The sequence below is a fragment of the Mesoplodon bidens genome, assembly GCF_964165515.1.
Source record: "Mesoplodon bidens genome assembly, chromosome: 9".
NCBI classification, from domain to species: domain Eukaryota; kingdom Metazoa; phylum Chordata; class Mammalia; order Artiodactyla; family Ziphiidae; genus Mesoplodon; species Mesoplodon bidens.
The window spans coordinates 106,851,322-106,875,482 of record NC_138166.1 but is presented as its reverse complement, the minus strand read 5'-3'; the positions used below and the strand labels follow the sequence as shown (position 1 = coordinate 106,875,482).

The 24,161-nt window shown below is 54.1% G+C and overlaps 2 protein-coding genes across 3 annotated transcripts in view; both read left to right on the top strand.

Annotated features, from left to right (window-relative positions):
* The window catches only part of NCAPG2 (non-SMC condensin II complex subunit G2), a 278,460-nt gene that overhangs the window by 2,424 nt on the left and 251,875 nt on the right, over nt 1-24,161 (top strand). The window lies entirely within an intron of this gene.
* VIPR2 (vasoactive intestinal peptide receptor 2) overlaps nt 1-24,161 on the top strand; it is a 66,493-nt gene that overhangs the window by 2,326 nt on the left and 40,006 nt on the right. For both annotated transcript variants that reach the window (XM_081244177.1, XM_081244178.1), the window contains exons 2-4: nt 174-273; nt 18,960-19,067; nt 22,532-22,629. In XM_081244177.1, coding sequence (XP_081100303.1) covers nt 174-273; nt 18,960-19,067; nt 22,532-22,629 — 306 coding nt within the window. The remainder of the gene's footprint in view (nt 1-173; nt 274-18,959; nt 19,068-22,531; nt 22,630-24,161) is intronic.

The window sequence follows — 24,161 nt, the reverse complement described above, 5'->3', positions numbered from 1 at the left end:
CTTTTTTTTCAAATAACCATGCCAAAATATGAACGTGATTGCTTTTAAATGAGTGTTAGTTTGGAAGCAGTTTAGAACTGTGAGATTTTGAGGGCTTTTATGTAGAAATTTTGCTTGACTTCCCCATTATAGTAGAATTTTCAGTTATTTCTATTTCTTTTAACCTTGAGCAGGTGAACAGCATTCACCCGGAATGCCGATTTCATCTGGAAATACAGGAGGAAGAAACAAGATGTGCAGAGATTCTAAGGGCTCAAACAGAAAAATTCAAAGGTAAGGCAGATGCCTGGCGAGTAAGACTGTGCCCGGATGGTGTGCATGAGCTGACATGCAAGTAGTTTGCACCTCACTCGGAAAACTTGGTGTTTAAGGTCACCTGTGTGGTTTAAAAAAAGTCTGCTTCCACTGTTTTTTAATGAACTGCTGGCAAAACTCATAGCATTGTGAGTAATGGGCAGCGGGGTGTGTTTGGGGCGGGGCGGGGGGTGGATCATTCACGCAAACCTTTCAAAAGAAAGCCTCACCCTTAACAGTAATAGTTCCCATGGTCTGAGATAATAGCAGCAGTTACTAAAGTAATTTAATGGGCGTTGTTACACTTTGCAAAAGCAACTCCATTTTCCATGGAATGAGTATTTATGCGATTTCTTGCATTTAAAATTCTTAGTTACATCACAGATGATTTTGATCCAGTTAAGAATGGTGGGAATTTATCAGAAATCAAACAGGAAAATGAGGCTTTTGCTTTCCTGAAGAACAGACCGGTTATGAGTACAGTGAGCTTGCTGACTTTATTTCGCTACGTCCCAGAAGCAATACCAGGACAACGTGCACTCACCCTGGGCACCATCTCGTGTCTGTAAACTTTGAAGGTTCTGGGATAACATCCAGATCATAAACAACAGCAAAAACCTCTTGTCCTTCAGTTTTCTTTTTCTCTGTTCTGTGTCATTATTTTGTTCTCCTCAAGAAAAAAAATTAAAATCAAAGTACAGCCATGTGTTAAAAGTCTGGTGTCCTGCAGAGGACCTCAGATGGGAAGTCACAGACGTGGGCGTTGTTCTAGACCAGTGCTGCCCAGTAGAAGCAAGATGCAAGCCTCATGGGTGATCTTGAACTTTCTAGTAGCCACGTTAAAATAAGTGAAAAGAAACATGCGATTTTAATTTTTAAAATATATTTTATTTATCCAAATATATATCTGAATCATGATCATTTTAACTTGTAATCAATATAAAACATTGATGAGAAATTTTACTTTTTTTTTTTTTTTTTTTTTTTGCGGTACGCGGGCCTCTCACCGTTGTGGCCTCTCCCGTTGCGGAGCACAGGCTCCGGACACGCAGGCTCAGCGGCCATGGCTCACGCGCCCAGCCCCTCCGTGGCATGTGGGATCTTCCCGGACTGGGGCACGAACCCGTGTCCCCTGCATCGGCAGGCGGACTCTCAACCACTGTGCCATCAGGGAAGCCCAAATTTTACTTTTTTGTACGTTAAGTCTTGGAAACTCAGTGTGCATTTTGCACTTACGGTGCATCACAATTCGGACCACACATTTCAGGTATTCATAGGTGGCCAGCAGCTCTGGTGTGCCCCTTCCTGTGCCCCTGGAGCCTCCACTCCCTCGGCTGAGAAATGAAGACTCTGGCCCTAGGGTTCCTTCCAGCCTTCAAGACCTGTGATTCTGCAATGCACACAAGATCCCGAGAGCCATGTGTTCCGAAAGGTCTGCTCGAACTCTGTCCAGAGGAAGGCACGCAAGGTGGCTCAAACATGGCCTGAGGATCTACCCTGTACAAAGCCACGTGTGACCACTAGCCAGCTACTAGGATCCACGAGGCCGGGTCTTGCCAACCAGGGTCTCAGGACAAGACAGTTGTCATGGCCACTGAGGTCTGTTCCCTTCAGAGAAAATTAAGAGACTTAGGGGAACTAAATGCCGAGAGGAGACAGGCTGAAACCCTTGGGAGCACCTAGTCAGTGGCAGGGACCAGGTGCAGTCAGCACAGCACACCGTCCACGAGGCCTCCTGAATGGGGGGGGGGGGCACTGTCCGCTACATCCGCAGTGGGTGACCCTTGGCCTCTGCTGGGAGACTCCCGAGGGGGGGGCCTCTGCCCCGTCACGCCATTATTGGGCTCTGAGGCTGCCCATAAGCGGCGTCCACTCACTGGCATGAATTGGGGGCAGCCGTGAGCAGAGCCCCTTCTTCACGTGGGGCATCTGCGGGCACTGAGCGGGCTCACAGCTCTGTTTCCTCTTCCCGGGGCTGAGTACCTCCAGCTCCTACAGCCGTCACCGGACACGCTGCCGGGCCCTCGGCCACAGGCTCCGGACACACACAGACACTCCCGAAGCAGGAAGGGAGGAGAACTTTCCCACTGACATAATGGAAGGCAGACTGAATTGTAGTCAGTTGATGACTGTTGATAACTCCTCTGCCCACAGCCCACCTGTCCCTCACGTTCACCTGGGAACTGCTCCCCTCCCCTCGCCCCTCTCATAGCTGCTGTTCTGGGGGAAATCTCCCAAGATACCATCTTAGTGTTTCTTTCTTGTCACTCTTCACTTCCTGTACTCACCAAGAACATTTTGTTAACAAGACAAAACTGGCACAGCAGGCGGCAGGAAACACTTAACTTTTAAGGAATGGAGTTTGGCCGTGACTTTCCCTTGGAGGAGACCCCCTCACGGTGGGTCAGGGTTGACCAGGCATCGGGTGGAGCACTTGCACATTTGTGTCCACAACTCACCTTGACAGACGTGGCACCTGGAGGAACAGGGCGAGTCCAAGGAGGCTAGTTCTGTCCATTGTGAAGTAGGATGTGTGGTCCTTGATCAGGTTTCTTTAATAAAAAGACTCTTCATCTCTGGTTGGCTCAGGTAGATGGAGTGTGGCCTTAATTAGCTCAAAACAGTATCCTTTTAGTTCTGCTCGTTCCAAGGGCTCAGGTCTGTCCCTGTTCCCTGGCCAGTGGTGCCCGAGTGTGAGCTGTGGTGTGTGGCCGGGCAGGGTGACATTTGGCCGCAGGGATGTGGAGAATGTCCCTCACCACCTACTTCTTGCTGTGGAGAAATGCAAGCGCCGAATTGCCCAGCTTCCTATTTTCACAGGACGTCAGAAATGCAAACTTTAGGTAAAATGTTCCAGTTCTTAAAGTTTGCAGCTAGTACCTTTTAAAAAGTTCTTCAGGAACAGGCAGACCTCCTGTGTGGTCACTGCCTGAGCCACCAGGTTGCTCTCTGCATGGCAGCTGGGCCAGGTGGGCCCCAGTTGGGGAGCCCCTCGTGGTGCAAAGATGGGCCGGGACGTTTAAAACACTCAGTAGGGCTCCCTCGCAGGCTCTGCTGCCTGGTTCAGCGTTCCTCAGGGTGACCTGTGTGTGGCCCACACAGACGTGCTGGACAGTGTGGACGGCACAGCCTGTGAAGATCTGGGCATCAGCTTGAGCAGAAAGAACGTCTTAGGTATAAAGGCCATAAAACATCTCCCCTGTTTGGAGCCGTGGGGAAAGGTGTCATTCAGTCTTTGCAATGACAAGTATCAGTCCTTGGACATTTTCTTATATTGAAGGCTCTTATTTTAATATTAGCTCGACAGCAAAAATACCTGCCCCTGAGCCCTTTCACCTTTGACCTGTGGCAAGAGCTCGTGGGTGGCAGCCGCCCTCGGGAAGGAGGTGGCACCACGGTAGCCGGCCTTGCGCCCTCGGCTTTCTGTAGAAAGGCAGCTCATGCTCTAAATTCCTGTGTTTCTTTCTGCTCTTTGAAATCTGCATGGCTCGAATACCAAGGATATAAATAGTGATGAGTTACCAGAATGAAGATACTATAGATGCAGTAAACTGGGGGCTGAGTGAAGGCCTTCCAGCTGGATGGGATGCGGGCAATTCCAGGGGCAACAGTGTGCACCCGCTTCACGACATTGAAAGTGAGATGAAATATTGAGGGTCTGTAGGAGCTACAAGAAATGGGTGTGAAAGAGCACCAAAGATGCAAGAAAACGAGTTTTCAGTTCTACTGAGACAATTTGTATAAGTCTAACAAGGAATTCTTTTTATTACATGTTGAATCCAAAAGAAATTCAAACAAACCAACACATAAATCTAGACAAAACCAATTTTAATTCTAAACCCCTTGAAGGGATTCACTTTGTAGAAAGGAAAAGCTTAGGAGGTATTTAGAGCTTTGTGAGTTAATACTGATTCATTGCTAAGACTAACTTAATCCTGCCAGTGAGGCAGTCAGGCCACGGATGCCTGAAAATATAGCTCAAGGCAGCTCTGTCCCTGCACGGGGGGTGCTGACCGTGGTGATAAGCAGTGACTCGGCTCCCCAGCTCTGCCCGGTGCTCCTGCCTGTGCGTGGGTCACATGGGAACTCTCCTGTGACTTCACATCAGTTTTGCCCAGATCGGGGTGGGGACGGGGGGCGGTGGTGGTGGTGCTGGAATGTGGCCTGTATTTCGGAAGGACAAGGAGGTACCCATGTTTCTTGACAGCTCCGCAGTCTGGGCCGGGTCCTGAAGGACCCACGGTCCTGGGTCCTGGCTGAGGTGGGTATGACAGTGAACATCAGCTCAAGACCGGGGCCCCGGGAGGTGCTAGACTAAAGAACTTACTTGTCTCTGACGTTTCTCAAACAAAGAATACGGGACTAACTTTGATCCACTTGTCAAGGAGCTGTGGCGGGTTTGGAATTTGCCCCCTTCGAGCTAACAAGTTACCCTGCCACAGTTTCCTGGATGCCTGCAGAAGGCACAGGCCCTGTCAGAGAGCATCATCAGAGGTAACCTGCTCCCGGCAGAGCGGGTAGTGTGGGCGTCATGTTCCCACTCCTGTGGGTTCCCTTTTCCCCAAGTCCCTCAGGACCTTTGTGGAGAGGCCCACGGTGCGTTTTTGTCCTGGCTGAGGATCCTGAACGTGGGAGACCCCAGTGTCACAAGGAGGCTGCTGGTGTCCTGCCCAAACTTCGCTCCGGAGAAAGATGCATTCTTGGTTATTGAGATCAGCCTGAGGGCCGCACTCTCTGTCTGCCAAGGCTGTTGCTCTACAGATGTCCTCAAAAAGAGTCCGGAGCAAAGCTGCCAGTGCCTTTTCCCAAGACACGCCCATGCAGTGTCCCCAGCTCCAGGAGGGCGACTCTCAGTAGGCGTGGACGTCCTGCTTCTCTTCTCCAGGGCATGCTGTGGCCTTTGGGCCATAACTCCCCACTCTGTGCTGTTGGTCCCTCTACCACGTTGTCCACTGTCCTTGCAGCCACAAGATCCTGCACAGCACTTGGCATTTAAAAAGGTGTCAAATAAGCTTTTGCTGAGCCAATTAATGACAAACTTCCTATTAAAAATTGTGATATATGCACATAGAAAAAATGCCATACATACACAGCATGTGTGTCCATCCCTCTTAGAATTCACGTGTGCACGGTGTGTATGTGCCTCCCTCCCCATTTCACTGTGCAGATGGAAGCCAGCTCTGGTCTGTACTTTGTTTTTCTTTTTTTTTTTTTTTTAACTTTAGCAATGTATTTGGCAACCGTTCTGAATTGGTTTATACTTTCCTTTTAAGAGCTACGTAGTGTTCTAACAGATTTCCTTAGTCTGTGCCAGGCTCCTGGACTTTTAGGTAGCTTACAAGCAATACTCTAGTGACTGCATTTCTTCATGACAATAAAATATTTCACCAGCAATTGAGGGTTGACTTCAAGCCACTATGCATGAAATCAGAACATCCTTCTCATATGACCAAATAACATCATTTTAAGAGACTTGCTTATTTCTGTGATGGTTGTGTCACACAGAATATAATTAATTACATCCCACTTTTCATCTCGTCTTTCCTTCCTGCACCTCTTTGTCACAGAGGAAACTAGGCAGTTTCATGAGCGTGTTCTCTTCAGAAAGTCCCGTGGGGGAATGACCCTTGTCTGCAACTCTTCTCTGACCCCCCACCACCACTGAGGCAGCGCTGCCTCTGGCCCAAGGGCAGGTGGTGGTGGTTGTCCCTCTCCCTGAAGAGCATCTGTTCCTGGTCCTTAGCTGACCTGCGAGTGGGACTTGTGAGCAGACTTCCCTCCATCTTACATCCTTACATCCATGTGGGTCAGAGGGTGCCTGCCGCCCTTCTGAGGTCAGCGTGATGTGAGGCCCATTATTCCCTTTTCAGTTTTCTCTCTGATGTAGGTACGAGCTGATAAGGCAAACAGCCTGATCTGTCTTTTTCCTTAGGGTGGGTCTTTTTGTATGCGATTTCTTCTAATTTCTAAACTCAATAAGATCAGCTACCAGCCTTGGATATTTAAATAATAATTATGTATTGGTTTGATTTTCTGAAAGTAATGGCTTTAACTTTACTTTTTATAGGACACAAATCTCGCTGAAAAAAATTCTACTCTGAGTTAAACTTTTATGCTTAAACTCATGAAAGGAATCATGCACGAGAAGTCAATTACTAGCAGGTAGAGCATCAGCACACCTGGAAGCCACAGGTGAGAAGGAGGCTGTAACCCGATGCTCTGCTGGGTCACAGGAAGGAGCTTTGTGCCACTTGGCATTGCTGCTGATGGGGACCAAGCTACTTCTCCCGCCCATCTTCCTAAGGTGCTGGTGACCCCAAGACACAGCCAGCTGCTCGCGGCCTCCTCCCCCGCGAGCACCTCTCCGCCTTCCATGCCCCGACTTAGTGTCACGCAGGCCGTGTCCTGAAAAGGTCCCGTCACTCTTCCCGCCGGTGGGGCTGGTTCTGAGGCTGCGGCTCCCCCTCCAGAGGAGCCTGCAGTGCGGGTTCCAGCCTGTTGAGTGGTTTCCTGTGGTCCACCGTCTCGCGCCCTGTGAAAGCGCAGAGTCCCTTTCTGGGGTGGGAGAGCCTGCTGGGGGCTCCTCCGCACACTGCGCTTCAGTCACAAGTGGCCAGTGAAGCCACTGTCCTGGCTGCAGCCCCCGCTGTCTGGCGCTGGCTCATGGGCGCATGGCTGGTGCTGCCACGATGGGGGCAGAGTTACACGTGTCAGCCACGCGCCCCGCCCCGGGTTCCTGGGGCTTCAGTTGTGCATGTTCTGGTTGCTTGGGCCGGTCGCAGCCCTTCCCAGGCACCCATTCACTTGCAAGTTTTTATAGAGTTTTCTGGGTCAAGCATCCATTCCAGTGGTTGTCTCTGAGCCCTCGTAGCCGGGCCTGTTCTTGGGGGGTCGCCTTGGATCATGGAGTGGACTGTCATTGCTGGAGCCTTGGCTGGCTCTGTCATTCACTGATTTTTCCAGCATGTTCTAATTGAGCAGATACCAGGCTAGAAGGGTGATGAGAAATTGGGCAGGACATGTCATCCCCTCTGGGAACTCCAAATCAAGCCCCCGATGGCGATGCACAGGGTGGGGAGCAGGGATAACGGGGCTTCGAGTCACAGGACTGAAGGATTTCTGAGGGGAAATGGGCGAATCTGAACATGGAATAACATCAGTCTACTCTGAACCAGAAACTGACAGTGACAGAAAAATGGCTAAGGACTCATTTTATCTCTACTCGGAGATTAAGGCAGAAAAAAGGTGAGTGGGGAAACTACCAAGAAGAATGGAGCTTTTTGATCATAAGCTAATTGGTGATCAGTACTTTGGTAATTGACTATATAAGCCTGCTGTGTGTTCGGGGACCGTGGTCTTGGCTTCCATGCGTGTCCTGTGCTCGGCCCTGGAGTGGATTCGCTCCATGCAGCCCTGTTCCGCCTGCAGCTGATCACCACCACCCGCCCCCACCCGCCGCCTGGCCGAGACCCGCAGCCTCCTTGGCCTCGGCACTTGGTGTTGCCTTCCTCATGATGATGAGTGCACCCTCTTGCATTCCAGGGTAGGGGCCCATCTTGGTACTTCTCAGCCTCTTGGCACCAAGGCATCTGCCAAGGACCCTCCTGTCCGGTGTCTGTTGACCCAGGAGCAGATGTGCGGACCCTTCCTGGTGCCCAGGGCGGAGGGGAGGCTCCGAGGGTCCACTCTCAGGACAAGGACGGGAGATGTCCACAGAGCAGGCGTTGGGGGTCCCAATCTTCCTTTTTTTTTTTTTTTGTGGTACGCGGGCCTCTCACTGTTGTGGCCTCTCCCGTCGCGGAACACAGGCTCCGGATGCACAGGCTCAGCGGCCATGGCTCACGGGCCCAGCCGCTCCGCGTCACGTGGGATCCTCCCGGACCGGGGCACGAACCCGTGTCCCCTGCATCAGCAGGCGGACTCTCAACCACTGCGCCACCAGGGAAGCCCGGGGGGTCCCAATCTTGATGCTGGAAGGTGGCCGTCAGCCCGTCAAAGTGAGGAAATGGGAGTGGACTTCCCAGTCTCTCATCCGAGCTGGTGGCAGAGCCCAGCTCCCTGGACCCTAAGTCAAGCACTCTTGTCACAAAGCCATACTTGGCATCTTAGAAAGAGAGGCATGCTTTAGATGAAGGTCTTCTTCCTCTCCAAAGCCTGCTTCAAAGGTGAGGGGCCTCCTCTGAACCGCACGGCTACGGGGAGATTGGCCTCATGTCCGTCTCATTGTCTGCACCTCCACTGAAGCTTCCCCTTGGGACGAGGGTCCCCACCCGTGTACTCACGTTGTGACGTCAGCCCCTTCTCTCCTCCGGCCCACGGCGAGGGCTCTGGGGCTTGGGGCAGCACGTTGATTTGGTGAGTCCTCCTTGACTTCCTGGCCGTCAGCTTCCTCACGACATGCCTGGTTCTCTGTGTATCAACAGAAACCGTCAGAGGCGGCTGGGGTTCAGCTGCAGGCGGAGGCCCCGCAGCGCAGGATGTTGAATCAAGGCCCAGAGCGCCCCAGATGTCTGCACCTTAAACATCTCCCTGGCTGTGACCTGCCCTGGGTAGCGCTCCCGCAGCTCAAGAACTGACACTTTCAAGGCATCTCTTATCCACCCCAGGGAAGTGTTACTACTGCTTTTCAAGCAGTCTCTGACTTCTTACAGCTACTTCCTTCTCTGCAAGGGAAGGACTGAGGCCTGTGTGAGTGGACACTGAGGGTGAGGCCAGGCCTCCTGGCTGCCCACTGGGCCCCGGTGACAAGGCCAGCACGTGCCTCCTGTGTCCCCCCAGCAAGTGCTGTCGCTCTGCTCCTGCGTGGCCCGTGCAAGGCACCCGAGCTCACCAAGTTCAGGGGGGGTGGGCAGCGTTTGCTCCTGGGGCTTGTTCCAGAGCTTGGAGCTGGTGGGCTGGCCGCGCGGGCAGGTAGGAGAGATGTGTGTCGGCACACAGAACAGCTGGGTCCAGCCGCCGGGAGGGCTGGGGACGCGAACACGGAATGCAGGGGTGAAGGAAGAGCAGCGTTGACCCGCAGCCTGGAGCTGGGCCCCAGGGGAATTCTGAAAAGCGGGGTGTCTGCTATGAGCGGTGTTTCGGGACGGTTCACGGAGCAGACACTTCTGAGAGGAGCTGGGGGTGCCTCGCAGGCGGGTCACGTTTCAGGTGGAGGTGACGCAGGCGTGCTCCACGGACAGGACGGGAGGCTGGCGGAGCAGAGGCCAGGCTGCAGGGAGAGGGTGGCTGGGAAAGTGCCGCGGTCTCATGGCGGTGGGGGCAGCCGCCCCAGGAGCGCAGGAGAAAGAAAAGCACACAGGAGGAGCTGGGGCCCGGGGAGGGCGCTTTCGGGGCTGTGGTGGGCAAAGGCCGCTTCTGGGGAGCCTGAGCAGAGGCAGAAGGGAGGGCTGGGAGGGAGGCTGGAGACTGCCCACCAGTGGGACCATTTGGGGCAGCAGGTCCTGGAGGCAGGGGGAGTGGCCAAGGGCAGACCTGAAGGGCTTGCCCCAGAAGGAGGAGGAAGGAGGGGACTGAGCGCCTGGCACAGCTCCCGGGGTGGAAGGGGCTGGAGGGGCCAGCAGGATGGGACCCAGGGCACTGAGCTGTGGACGTGCCAGGGGCCCCGGGCCCTGTGCCGCACCAGGCCCCTGGCCCCCAGCCCTCGCACACAGCCTGAGAGGATGGTCCCGCACGAGGCCGGTCTCGGCCAGGAGCTGTGGACGCCACAGCCAGGCATCCTGCCCTGGGGGGCACGCGCAGCTGTGTGGCTGCTGTACTGCATGAGGACGATCTGTCTTAGCACTGGTAGATGGGTGTCCCGACTCGATCCCGAGACGTCACCCAAGTCCTGCTCACAAATCCACGGAAGATTATCCTGGGAATAACATGGCAGGACTCCCCACGCACCCAGTCCCAGCCTGTCAGCTGAGTCCAGACTTCCCCTCTCGGACGGGGCTCGGCTCCGCCTGCCTGGGAGCTCATGTGGCGCCACCAACAATGCCCCAAGTGGTCACAGACACTGGAGGGAAGGTTGTTGAGAATTTGTACAAAAGACAACAGCAGACATCTTGATGGGTGAAAGGCGCAGCATCTGCACAAATTTAGCTCCCCATCAGTTTTCCTAAACTGACCCCACTGCAGGGCCTCACCGGGACTCCTGAGGGCCCCCGTTGTACGGACGTCAGAAGAGAGGCGTGAAGGTACTGGGCCCACCTCGGAGGGCTCTGCAGCCAGTTCTCGGGCAGCCGTGCTGGCCGGGACCCTGACCGCAGGCACTAGGTTCACTCAGCTCACTTTGGAGGACGTTTTGATGTTTGGGGTTTATTGGATTCAGCATATTATTTAGATAGTTTCAAACTGGATCTCCATATGTTCCTTTGAAAAATTCTTTTGCTCAGTTAACAGCTTTGGTTAGTTCTGGGTTTTGAGTCTTGGTTTAACATTAGTTCAAGTCCCAAAATATGACTCCCACCAATGGAATCCGTCTGAACTGAAGTAAAACTTTGCTACTTCCATATTCAAAGTTCCAAAGTGATTTGATCGAGGTGCCTGCCGTCTGGTGGCATTGTCCCCCCAGATGGCCTTTCCCAGGCCTTGGTTCATAGTTAGCCTCTAGCCCACCAAGGGTGGGATCATTGTAGCACCCTAGTTAGAATATTGGGGTGTCCAGGAGTTGTCTGAAGAATGAGTTCACCGAGAGCCAGAAGGTCCTTCCCGACTCTGAAGTTCTCCGGTCTTTTTTTTTTTTTAATTTATTTTATTTTATTTTTTATTTTTGGCTGCGTTGGGTCTTCGTTGCTGTGCATGGGCTTTCTCTAGTTGCGGTGAGTGGGGGCTACCCTTCGTTGCGGTGCATGGGCTTCTCATTACGGCGGCTTCTCTTGTTGCGGAGCACGGGCTCTAGGCGCACAGGCTTCAGTAGTTGTGGCGCACGGGCTTAGTTGCTCCGCGGCATGTGGGATCTTCCCAGACGAGGGCTCGAACCCATGTCCCCTGCATTGGCAGGCGGATTCTTAACCACTGAGCTGCCAGGGAAGTCCCTCTGTGGTCTTTTTAATGACCCCCCCAGCTGGCCCTCTGCCCCAAAGCTCTTGTTCACCAGGCAGAGCCCTGGCACTTATTTAAGGGGCTCACAGGGTGATGACAGGTGGAGTGAGAAAACATGACATTTCTTCTTAAAGTGCTTTTTTCCTGTTCAGAGATGTCCAGCAATTAGTGTGGCCTGAACCACCCCAGACGGAAGCACAGGGAACAAGAGCAGCCGTGACGACAGATCCTGTTCCCGAGGCACCGCCCCGCCAGTGCGTGGCCTCTCCATCCTGGGTCCAGCAGTGGGCTCTCGGACCCCACAGCGGGGAGAGCAGCCCTCACCAGGGGCTCCAGGGTCAGGGGCCCCCTGGGGCCACACTCCACCCAGGAGGTGCAGGTGGATCGGCGATGTTCCATCCTGCCCACCCCCAGGCCGAGCCCAGTGCTGCCAGGGACGGCCGAGGGAGAAAGTGGCTTGGCTGGGCTGGGCCCCCACTGTGTGTCTGTGCCCCACCCAGCCCAGCCCACAGCACAGAGGCGCTGTGGGCAGGGCTGGGGAGCCTCCGGCAGCTCAGCCAAGCTCCGTTCAATGCCTCGTTTACTCGTCTGTGTGATGAGACTGGGGACACCCCAGGCCTGTGAGTTTGGGGGATGGAATGAGCTCGTGAGGGCGGGACCGGCTCCGCTGCTGCTGCCACTGCTCCTCCAGGGTAGTGCTTTCCTCAGTGGGCTCGTGGGATGCGCTGGTCCTCAGCACTACCTTCTGGGTCTGTGGAGGTGCTGGGGGCCGTCGGGTGGGGCGTCCAGGGATGCCCGGCCCTTCGGTGGCGGCGTGAGACCGGGAGGCACCCCGCCGGTCAGACGGGCCTCCCTGTGCCAAGCAGGCCCCTGACGAGCCGCCCGGTGGGCTCACCAGCACTCACCTGCCCTGCACGGGAGGAAGCCAGGCTTAGCGAGGTCGGGGCTGTGGCCTGGCGAGCTGTGGGCTTCGAGCCCACCCTCCTTCCCGTGCCAGGTAGGGCGTGGCTGCCATGAGCCCCTGAGCGGTTCAGCACCACCGCAGGGACGGGGGTCAGCCTGGGTCTCTGGCGCAGTGGCCTGGGGTGGGGCACGGGAACTTTCTAACAAGTCGCCAGGGGCTGCTGCTCTGGGGCCCCATCAGCGCCCGCACTCGTAATCCTTGAGGTCCCGTCTAGCGCCTGAGACTGTGGGTCTCAGCCCTGGGTACACGTTGGAACCTCTAAGAATCTTAAAAACCGAGAAGCGCTGTCTGGGGGAATCAAAGCGGAGCCCTGGGTGTGGGTACTGACAGCGGGCCCCGGGGGCGTGTAGGAAGGAGCCGGGCACACCCTCCACTGCCGCTTGGCTGCCCCATCACCAGCCTGGGCTGAGGGGCACTGACCTGCCCTCTGATGGGGTCGTCCACGGGGCACACGAGGTGCTGCTGGTCAGGTGAGCCTTGGAGACCGCGTCGTTCTGGCCACGGCAAATTCTATACAAGGAGTGACCAGGGAGCAAGAAGTGCCATTTCTCTGCTTTCTCTCGAGCAGGGCTAAAAAAATAAAAAGCAAATCAAAATCTCCATAATGAAGGGACTTGGCCTGGAGGGTGTGCTCGTCATGGTGGGGAGGCCAGGCGAGCTGAGCTGACCCCAAACCGAGGCCTCTGCGTGGCTCTTCCTGCTGTCGAGTAGCAGCCGCTGTTCAGTGTCCCTCGCCGTCTCCCCTTGTGTCGTCTTCACACTGACCCCTGCACTCGGCCACCTGCCCACCGGGGTCGGAGCCGGGAGACAGGAGAGGAGGTGATGGGTCCTTCCTCCCATCTCGCTGCGCCTGTGCTCACCTGTTCACCGACACAGGCGTGGCTGATGCACAGAAGCGCCTGGAAACAAGTAAACGGTGTCCAGCGCTGTGTCCACCACAACCAGGCAGTTGAAAGTCCTCTGACGGGACTGGACTGGGCTTCGCTGGAGCTCCGGCTTCATCACCGGGGGCAGAGGAAGTGGGATTGTGAGACCTCCACCCCAGGAGCTGCAGCTTGAGGGGTGTTCGCCCACCCAGTGATGAGGTCCCACCAGCCCATCACAGAGGAGGACAGATGGACCAGGTCAGCAACTGCTGTCTGCGGGCTGGGGACCCAGTGACCAGCACGGCTCTGGCCTTGGAGCCCAAGAGCACTTCCTGGGCTTCCCTGCAGCTTCTGATTCTGGAAGAAGCTTTTCCACTTATGACTTCAAATTTAAAATAAGCTTTTGAATGGAAGGTGTTATTGGTAATGTTAGCTGTTGCCTGGCCTCATACGTTAGTGCCAGAAAGTTTTCTTTCTCCTTTTCCTTTCCCCATGCCTGCTCCTGCAGCACCTCCGCCATGCTCCATCTTGAGCAAGGTGACCCAGGGGATGAGGCCTCCCACCACTGGATGCCCAGGCGCTGGTCCGCCCACCCTCTCCTCGCAGGCCGGGCTGCAGGAGCGGAGACCCCTCCCTGGAGCTCCTGGCCGCGGTGGGAAGCGCCTCCATCACACTGTGTCCATCGTCGAGAGTCAAGCCTGCCTGGGTTCCTCCACTGTCCCACTGCTGTGCTGTCTCTCTCTGTGCGTCGGTGTTGGTAGGGGACTGGATTTCTCTCTTGGTAAAAATGTGGACAGATCGGAGCACAGCCACTGCTGGGGATGCCCCAGGAACCTCACCCAGAGAGGGCGGCAGACCACGTCAGTCGTGGTCACAGCCTCACCTGAGACATCAGCCCTGCATTCGCTGGATGAGTGCTCAGAGCCGTCCTTTGTCTGCTTGCGCATCTGGACTCGGTTCATGCCTCTGGCTCTGTGTCCAGGGATTTCATCATAAAACACCTTGAACGTGGAAGACTGGAGTGGTAGGAACACATCTCCCCATGTCCCAGGAGGTCACAGAGGGCCAGTGGGGACAGTGGTCTTCCACGGAGAGGACAGTGACAGCAAGACGGGTTCTGGCCCCAACCTCGCTCTGCAAACCCAGAGCAGGAAACACAGTGTTTGTAAAAGCTCTGCCCTAGACGAAGTGTAACACCTAAGTAGTGACTCACCTGATTTTCTTGAAAACGAATTGCTGTTTATATCATTGAAATAATGAGAAAATAAACCCGGGACTCAAAGCAACACGTGTACCATCGTCTGTGAGAGTATGACTTGCCCAGGGATATTTTGGAAAGAGAGTTGGTTTTTCGGGTACAAGTTTCTTTTCCATGGTGGTCGGTTCCTCCCCCTTCATAAGACTGCATTGGGCCAGGTGAACTGCAGCTGTCTCCTCTGAGTTCCAGAATATTGACAGGCATGTGTTCTAATAGCAGCCTTTCCTGAGCACAACTCATCCATGTCCTGAGTATGTTCCATTCAAGTTGCCGTGAAGTTTAAGAAATGTCTGGAGGTTGCACCGTGCCTAAGACCAGTTTTTCTGAACCTTTTGATCTAGAATGTTCCTTTCAGGGGACTAAGCTGTCTTCCCAAGAGGAACTTAGGAAGCCACCACCGCCGGTTTACGCTGGGCTCCTATGCGCTCTTTTCCTGCGAAGTCTGGCGGTTGGTTCACGGAGGCACCTCGGTCAGGCCCTGGTCGGGGCTCCTCCGCCACCTCCTCTCTGCAGCTTCTGGGACACTTTGCCAAGTTTACAACGTGTCAGTGCCTCCCAAGTCTGTTACTCACCCAAGTGCTAAATTAAACAGTATGGAAGCTGAGGAGTACAAAAAAACACTTGTTTCTGGGAAAATCAATTTGTGTGCTTTGGAAAAACTAAAAAAGTGAGTTGCTAAGCAGCCGTAGGGTTGGAGGTGAGAATGGCAGCTAGGATCGATTCTGGAAACCTAGCTTTGCGGGAGCCTGAGTCAGCCCGCTTTCAGTGCCCTGAGGTTGGAAATCACAGAGGACAGGTCAGAGTGTGATTTACACAAGAAGAGCAAAGAGGAGCCCAGTCAACAAGCCCACACGCAAAGGAAAGGCTTTGGCTGTGTGTTCTATGTTGAAGTAATAGAAACACACTTTGTGTTTCAACTAATGGCAGATATTTAAGGCATTAAGCACCTACCATGCTTTTCAGTTCCCCAAGCCACTGACCCCCACTTTGGATAAGAGACCTCCTCCTCCTTGTTTTGGGTTTTGAAAGACGGAGAAGATTTGTGTGATAAGTGATAAATAAATTTTTACCAAAAAATTCTCATTCTCATTTATAATTTATTCATAAAATATTTCAGGTAATTTATGTGGCCATTTTTAGCTGAAAAACCATGACCTGAACAAAGTTGCATCTGTTTGGGCTAATTTACCCCCAGCGATAGTTTATGTACAGTAATGATGGGTTTGTTATTTTCTCTCTTTGCTTTGTTTCTTGATAGTTTGTAAGAGTGGCTTTTTAGTTTTATTTTTTGCTCGTTTTAGCTACAGCTCGAGGGTGACGCTGTCTGAGATGATGGAAATGTGTGTCTGAGCTGTGAGATGAGAGCCACCAGCCACATGTGGCTACTGAGCATTAGAAGTGTGGCCACTGCAGCTGAGGAGCTGAATTTTCAATTGCATTTAACTTCAGTCGATTTAGGCTTAAACTTAACGGCCACATGTGGTAACCTTATTGCAAAATGCAGTTCTAGGATTTTTTTCTCTTCTTTATTTTAGCGAATCTGTTTAGTTCACTTTATCTATTGTTTTAGCTAAAGCGCTAATATATTGTTGAAGCATGAAGGTGACAACAAGTGCCCAGTAGGTTCCTGGGTTGGGCTGTACGCTGCGCTTAACCGTTTCTAATAATAGCTACTTCTTTTAATAAATGGTCTTTGCTATGTTAAGGCAGTCTCGGTATTTCGTTATTCTATTTAGAGCTTTTAAAAATTAGGAATGGCTGCTGAATTTCGTCAAGTAACTTTTCAGTCTATTGATGTGAACAAAATTTTCCTCTTTGCAGACTGAGCCTTGATTTTATTATCACCATCTCAAATATCTAGGTTGCTACCAGAGTGTAACAAAAATAAATTCTCACGCAGACCCTGCTTGCCTCACCCACGCCACTTTTTCTCATGCAGTCTAGACTATTCACCAGTTTTCAAACAAGCCTTTTCTCCCCGGTTTGCCTTAGCTCCAGCTGAACTCTGTTGGGAGTGGCCCCCGCCTGTCCGCTCTCTCCCCTTTCTCCAAGCTGCCCCCCTGCCCTGCCCGCAGAGTCCCATCACGCTTGTGGTTTACGCTGTTATGATCACACTTGACCCTGTAGCAGTCCCAGTCTCCTTTCCAGTGTAGCTCTGTGTTATTCCTGGAACTCTAAGTTATTTTTTCATGTCTCTATCAATCATTAGCATCAACTTTGTACCAGAACAATGGCAAGACACTCACGATGATGTAGTACACAGGGTGGTCACCAAGTGCTGTTCTCGGAGCCACTCCTGCGCCCTCCGTCCCCTGCCAGGCAGCCTGGTTGGTCCGGGGCTCCCTGGTGCTCCTCCAACAGAGCTTCCAGAAACACCCAACAGGGCAGGGAAGTCTGGAGTTCTCAGAGTTCAGAATTCAAACTCGACGTGATTCTCCCAAACGTAGGCCACCTGTGCCCTTTAAGGGCACCCCCATTGCTCACCTCCTGCGGGCTGGGCTGCCGCCCCCTTTGCTCCACCTGAATCTTTAACACACATACATGCTGTCTGTCTTCCGTTTTATGACATCTCTAGGAACTGCCATTTCAAATTTCTCAACTGCCATTTTTTTTTTTTTTTTTTTTTGCGGTACGCGGGCCTCTCACTGTTGTGGCCTCTCCCGTTGTGGAGCACAGGCTCTGGACGCACAGGCTCAGCGGCCATGGCTCACAGGCCCAGCCGCTCCACGGCATGTGGGATCTTCCCAGACCGGGGCATGAACCTGTGTCCCCTGCATTGGCAGGCGGACTCTCAACCACTGCGCCACCAGGGAAGCCCTCAACTGCCATTTTCATGAGACTTGGGAAATGGAGCAAGAAGCTCGTATGTCCCCAGTTGTCTGTCTCTTGCCCGCATCGCATAGGCACATCCCTCCTTACCACCCTGCTCATCCGTACACTCCCAGGCCTACAGGCTGCACTGCCCACCGGGCTGGAGGTGTGTTTCTAGTGATGTCTTTGTCCTTGATGATGTGTTCTAAGTAATTTTTCAAAAAGCAACATTTTCTTTAAATATGTAAGAATGTTAATATAGTATGAATTTATGTACTCAATCTTCGGTAGGTAATTCAGTTTTTAGGATGAATGTATTTTCATTTTATTTTAAAAAGCCTTTAGAGGGCTTCCCTGGTGGCGCAGTGGTTGAGAGTCCACCTGCCGATGCAGGGGACACGGGTTCCTGCCCCGGTCTGGGAAGATCCCACATGCCGCGGAGCGGCTGGGCCCGTGAGCCACAACTACTGAGCCTGCGCGTCCGGAGCCTGTGCTCCGCAACGGGAGAGGCCGCAGCAGTGAGAGGCCCGCGTACCGCAAAAAAAAAAAAAAAAAAAAAAACGCCTTTAGAAAGTATTTTCATGGTTTTTTTTGTGTGTGTTTTTAGCCACACCGTGCGGCATGCAGGATCTTAGTTCCCCAACCAGGAATTGAACCCAATCCCCCTGCAGTGGAAGCGCGGAGTCTTAACCACTGGACCACCAGGGAAGTCCCTATTTTCATCTTTTTTTTTGCAAAACTTGGTTTGTAGCCAACTTTTCATTACCTCTGTTCTTAGAAGTAAAACATTTCCGTGGTCAAACCAAAAATGCATAACTCCATTGATGTGTGTGCGCAGTTATTGTACAGGTGTGGGTGGCGTGTCAGAGAGCAGAACTGTTGTTTCTTTCTTTGTTTTAATTGAGGCTAGCACCCTGCTCCTCCAATACTGAAGTTTAAATGAAGTATAAAAGTTTAGAGGTCACAAAATATAGTAGAAGCACCTTGGACTTGTGATAAAAATTTCCTGGGTTCAAACGTGGATTCATTTACTGTCTGTTTAATGTTGAGAGGCCCCTGGACCATTCAAACCTCAGTGCTCTTTGTCAGTGAGATGATTAATACAGTGTTGGTATGAATTACCGTCGTGGGGTGGTTATTAAACCAAATAAGAGATCTGAAAAGTGTGTTAAGCTATAACATTATGCCAATTAAGTTTTGATAACTCCATGAGGGTAACCTAAGATTTCACCGCTAATAGGTCGTCTTGACTGCTGAAATCAACTAAATCTTTTCAAGTATTTAAATTTGCAAATTGTCCTTGAAGTCAGAATCCATAAACGTACAAGTGTATGTGCATCTAGGGGACCCTTACCTCTAAGACTTACACAATACCCAGTGTTGCCCATTTTATCACATGGGGGGTGGGGGGGGGAAGCACTTCAGGAGGAAAAAGTAACGATTCTACTACAATTCAAAAGTGCGCAGTGCATGCTGGGTTCCTCAGAAATGTTCTGCCACAGATCTGCTTATTCCTCCAGAGCTGATTACAATGAACCCATGCCAAGTATATTCTCAATAATATCGTGGTGCGAGTTTCACAGAAACATAATTTGCAAGATAATTACCTAATTAACAGGCTTTCTATTTGAAAGGCTTCTGAGCAGATGCGGTCCCACCACCCTGGGCACCCCACGTGTGGCCTGAGGGTGCTGCCCTTGTGGTGGGCAGAGGGCCTTGCTCACCCCCGTCTCCCCTCCAGGCTGCAGCGGCGTCTGGGACAACATCACGTGCTGGCTCCCCGCGGATGTCGGCGAGACTGTCACGGTGCCCTGTCCAAAACTGTTCAGCAATTTTTATAGCAAACCAGGTACTGTCGTCTGTGTTGTTTCTGAGCTTTGCGGTGGGGTGCATACGAGGGGACGGCTTCTCCATGAAGGCACAAGAAGCAGGGCGTCGGTTTCCTTGGCCCAGTGAGTCAGGGAGCGGCTGTGCTGAGCTGGCCCTAGAGACTGGGAGCACAGAAGCCTTCCTGCCAGGTGGTCCGCCCTACAGCACACACAGTGGGGCAGACAGGAGACCCTGGGCAGGAGCCAGACACACAGATGCCCAGCGCAGACGAGGGACCGCGGCACCAGGCAGGGAGAGAATAGAAACACCTGCCGCACTTGGGCACCGTAACCCTCAGAGAGCGTCCTCCAGGGTGTCCCTTCCCGGCCGGGAATGCACTTTCTCCTTCACAGGAATCATCTCCTTTCCTGGACCGACTCTCTGGGTTCTCAGCCCCACCCTTGACCCGGCCCCCTGTCACCTGAACACCTGCAGTCGCGGAGCTTCCCGCCTCAGAAGGTGCTGACCGGGATGGGCCGCCCCCTCCTTCCGGGGCTTGCTCTGCACACAGGCCCTGGAAACCCAGATGTTCGAGAAATAAACCTGTTTTTTATAAAAAGTTATAAGTGGGAAATTGGGGGGGTCTCTCTACACATCGGTGTGTGTTGTCATGGCAACCAGCACCTTGCTTTGCTGTCCCCATGCGGGTGAGCCCTGGGGCCCACGTGAGGTCCCCCTGAGCCGGGCTAGGAAAGGGGATGTGAACAGGCGGGTGGGAGACACTACCTCTGTGGGAGGGGAGAACTGGGGGACTGGGCACAGTTTTGAGAGCAGGTCTTTGCAAGGGACAGTATCAAGCCATCAAGTAGAGGAGGGCCAGGTTCCAGGACTCGGAGATTTATTCTGACAAATTGGAGCCTTAGGGCATCATGGATGCCTTCAAGTATTAGTGTTCTCTCAGCTGGGGAGAAGGCGCCTATGCTCTGCGTCCAACAACAACACGGCCAGGAGCCCGTGCCCTCGGCCAGGCAGCCCAGTTCTGAGTTCTGCTCCCCGTCCTCTCCAGAAGCCACTTGGCCAGTCCCCAGAGGGCTGCGAGGGCCCTGGCCCGCCCCTGACTCGGAGCCTGAAACAGCCCGCAATGGGAGCACATCCGGTGGACGGGCCGCAACCTGGAGCCTGCGCATCACTCCTGCTTCGGCCCAAGCCAGGACCCTCCTGACAGGGTCTGAGCCCAGGTGGCCGTGCTCAGGGCCAGACGTGTGACTGTGGCCTTTTCAGGACAGTCACACTCAAACATGCACCTAAGGACCGAGGACAGGAGTGTGCAGTCAGCTTTAGGGGGCTGGGGTGGGGCTGCCTACACCACCGTGCTGAGGCCCCAACACTGCAGCTCAATTGGGGCTGTGGTGGGGAGAGGCATGGAGATTGCGGGGGTCCTCACAACAGGTGACCAGACTTCTGAGTCCTAAGCTGTGCCCCACTTTTGTTCCCAGGTCCCTCTCTCACCTCCATGCCTCCCCTCACTTCCCTGCCCTCTCCCTCATCCCCCAGATCCTTCCCTCCCCCCCACCCCTCTCCCTCACCTCCCACACCCTTCTCCCTGAGCTCCTTGGCCCCGCTCTCACCCCTTTGTCCATCTCTCACATCCACGACCCGTCCCTCACCTCCCTGACCCCTCCATCACCTCCCCAGCCCCTCTCTTGACTTTACCGTCTCAGGCATTTCCTGGAAGCCCACCTTCCACTTTTGCCTAAGGTTTCACTGAGGAGTGTGAAGCCAGGCAAGATGACAACCCTGTGGGTGAGTCTTGACTTCATCGGATGAGGTTTATTTAAATGTCTTCTTTCGTGTTTGCCATATAAGAAGTGAGGAATGGCCAGCTCAGCACTCCTTGCCCTTCCACAGAGCTTAGGGTACAGGTCCCAAGAGCAGGTAGGTAGGAACTGACTGCCCAGGTCTGACACGGGCACCTCGCTTGTAATCTGTGTAGCTTTGGGCGGGTGACCCAGCTTCTTTAAACCTCAGGTTTCTCATCTGTAAAACGGGATCATCAAAGGGCCTCCTCACGTAGCTGTCAGGATTGCATGAATTAAATACGGAAGAGCCGGGCGGAGCCGGTGAGCCCTGCGCTGCCGACCAGTTGTTCTTTCTTGTTCTCGACCCTGACGGGCAGGTCATTCTCTTCTGTGGGCCTCAGTCTCCCTTCTGTAACGTGGGGCAGGGGAGCCAGACCTCAGCAACCTTGCCCCTTTCAGGGCTCTGTCTTGCCCACAGCACTGCAGTCCCTGTGCCCGAGATGCCCACAGGCCCCCTGGGGGCTGGAGCGGGAGGTTTCGGGTCTGGAATCAGAGAACCCAGGGGGTGGCGGTGCGGGAGTGAGGCTGGGCCGGGAGAGCCCAGGTGCTGTTTTCCAGGGCTTTGCTGAAACCAACCCAACCCACTTCCTCTCCAGTGGACTGGGGCCTGGACTCCCCCGGCCCCTCTCCCCACGGCGAGCAGAGTGGCTTTTGCTTATCTCCTCCCCAGCGTGGATGCGCTGTGCTGTTGATTCCACCTGATTCATCAGTCAGAGCAGGTGAACAGCTGGGCTGCCCTGGGGTAGAAGAAATGAGGGACTTTTCATCACAAAACTCAGTTGTTGCTGACCCTCAGAGCCTCACTTTTCCATCTATAAAATGGGAACAGTGATGCCACCAAGTGTGCAACTAAAAAGAGATGGTGTGAGGAAACGTTTGCTATTCTGAAAGCCCTGGGCCTGTGGTCCCAGCAGGAAGCAGAGACGGCAGGGCCAAAGTCACCGCGCCAGCCTGGGTCCGAGCTCCCGAAGCCCACCCAGCAGGCCCACCCCCTTCCCCTCACCACCCCGTGTGTCATCTGCTAAAGACGCCTCTTCCTGTGCAGGGGACCCTGCACTGCTGAGTCTGACGTGCAAGTTAGGTTCTTAGGAGCAAACAGTGGGGGTGTAAAATCAAAGCTGCCTTTATTTCATGCCACGCAAATCTGACGTCCACGGGCTTGCCTGCAACCACAGTGGCCAGTGGTGCCTGCCCTGGCTGCTCCGGTCACTGTGCCTCGGGCAGTGAGGTGAGGACTGGCCCAGGGGAGCGGGAAAGCACAGGGCAGAGCAGGGCAGAACGGCCAGGGTCTGCCTACGACGCCTCTCATTGTGGGCTTCCGCCCCGCTCCGTAGCGAGTAGAACACACCGGCACCTCTGTCCCAACATAACTGCCCCCGACACCGCGCCCGTGCTTTGGCGCAGAATCCACTCCCTCCAGCCGCCAAGGTCCCGGGGCTGCAGGGGCCGCTGCCCAGGCTTCGTGGGTGAGGAGGCCAAGGAGGGGGACGCACCCTGAGCAGCAGCTGCCCCGGGTTCAGGCCCAGGCCCCTCGCCGGCCCCGAGGGAGAGGGAGCCTCTCAAGCCGGCGTAGGTGCAGGTGGGGGCCCTGGCCACCCAGGCCAGTCCTGACGCGCAGATCAGACACCTGGCCTTTACCTTCCAGGAAACATAAGCAAGAACTGCACCAGTGACGGGTGGTCAGAGACGTTCCCGGATTTCATGGATGCGTGCGGCTACAATGACCCCGAGGATGAGAGCAAGGTAAGGGCTGCGTGGGCCTCCCTTTCTGGTCGTTTTTCTGAGGTGCCTGGTAAACCGCGACCATTTGCTGCTCCAAGCCTAACTCAGGTGTTCTTCCACTTCTGGCCAAATCCCGCCAGGTCCCTGGTTTCAGTTCATCCGCCTTTGGAATTTTGTGCTGGTTCCGTAGTGTTGGAGCTGGAAAGGCTGGTGTTCTCCACCTGCTGTGCTGTATCTGGAAGGTGACACCGAGAGTGGCTCTACCTGCCGAACTGAGCTTAGCCAGTGTCCCTTCTGCCACGAGGGTTTCTTTATTCCCTTTAAGGTCTTGCCACCCGTGGGCTGTCGAGAAGCCATGCAGCTGTTCTCTTAGCCCTGAGCCGGCAGTGGGGATGGAACCAAACTTGGAGCATCTCTGCAGACTTACAGCCCGTGTCGCTGCTGTGGGCTGCCCAGGCTCGGCTGGCCGCTGGTGCCTCTCTCAGGCCGTGGTGGGGACTTGGCGTGAGGCAGGCATAGTGTGAGGAGAGCCCTTCTCCGGAAATGCAATCCTTTAAGCGGTGAGCACCCTCAGCCCGGCACCCACACCTGGCCATGCCCCGTGGTGGGGTCTGTTTTGTTTGCCACCGGGAAGCCAGGTCAGTGTCTCCCCTTGAAGCCCATCGCTCGCCCTGTGACCCCGTGTGGACGGGTAAGGGCCTTGGGAGCCGGGAGCCGGGCTGTTTCAGACGTGCTCCCTGACGACGGGTGTGAGGCCCTGGGGAGAGCCTGCCCCCCACGCCTGAGCCCACAAGGTGCGGGCAGACCGTGTCTGTGCCGCCGAGGCCCACCTCCTGCCCCCCGCCCATGCCACTTCACCTCCGCTGTCCTTGGGTCCTGCCCCCAAGTGAGGCCCTTAAGGATGTGGCCGTCCCATCACTTTTCCTGGGTAACGGAGGGACTTTCATTGCCCTCCTCACTAAGAGTTACAATTTAAAGCCGATTCTTTTCCTACCAAATTAGTAAACCCTAGGAAAGGAAGTTCCTTGTGTTTTAGCCGGTACCCCTCTAACTGGATGACAAGTGACCTGTCACCAGTGGCCAGTGAGGGCGACCACGGTGGTGCAGCTCTGAGCCCCACGTCGTGTGCTTCTTACTGATGGACGTGGTGTATATCTAACGTACACGATGTGATGTTCTCACGTGTATACAATATGAGATGATTCCCCAGTCCATCGCCTCACAGATTCCCTTTGTTTTTTTTAATATATATATAAATTTTATGTATTTATTTATTTATTTTTGGCTGCGTTGGGTCTTTGTTGCTGCGCGCGGGCTTTCTCTAGTTGTGGCGAGCGGGGGCTACTCTTCACTGCGGTGCGCAGGCTCCTCATGGAGGTGGCTTCTCTTGTTGCGGAGCACGGGCTCTATGTGCGAGGTCTTCAGTAGTTGTGGCGCACAGGCTTAGTTGCTCCTCAGCATGTGGGATCTTCCAGGACCAGGGCTCGATCCCATGTCCCCTGCATTGACAGGCGGATCCTTAACCATTGCGTCACCAGGGAAGCCCCTCCGTT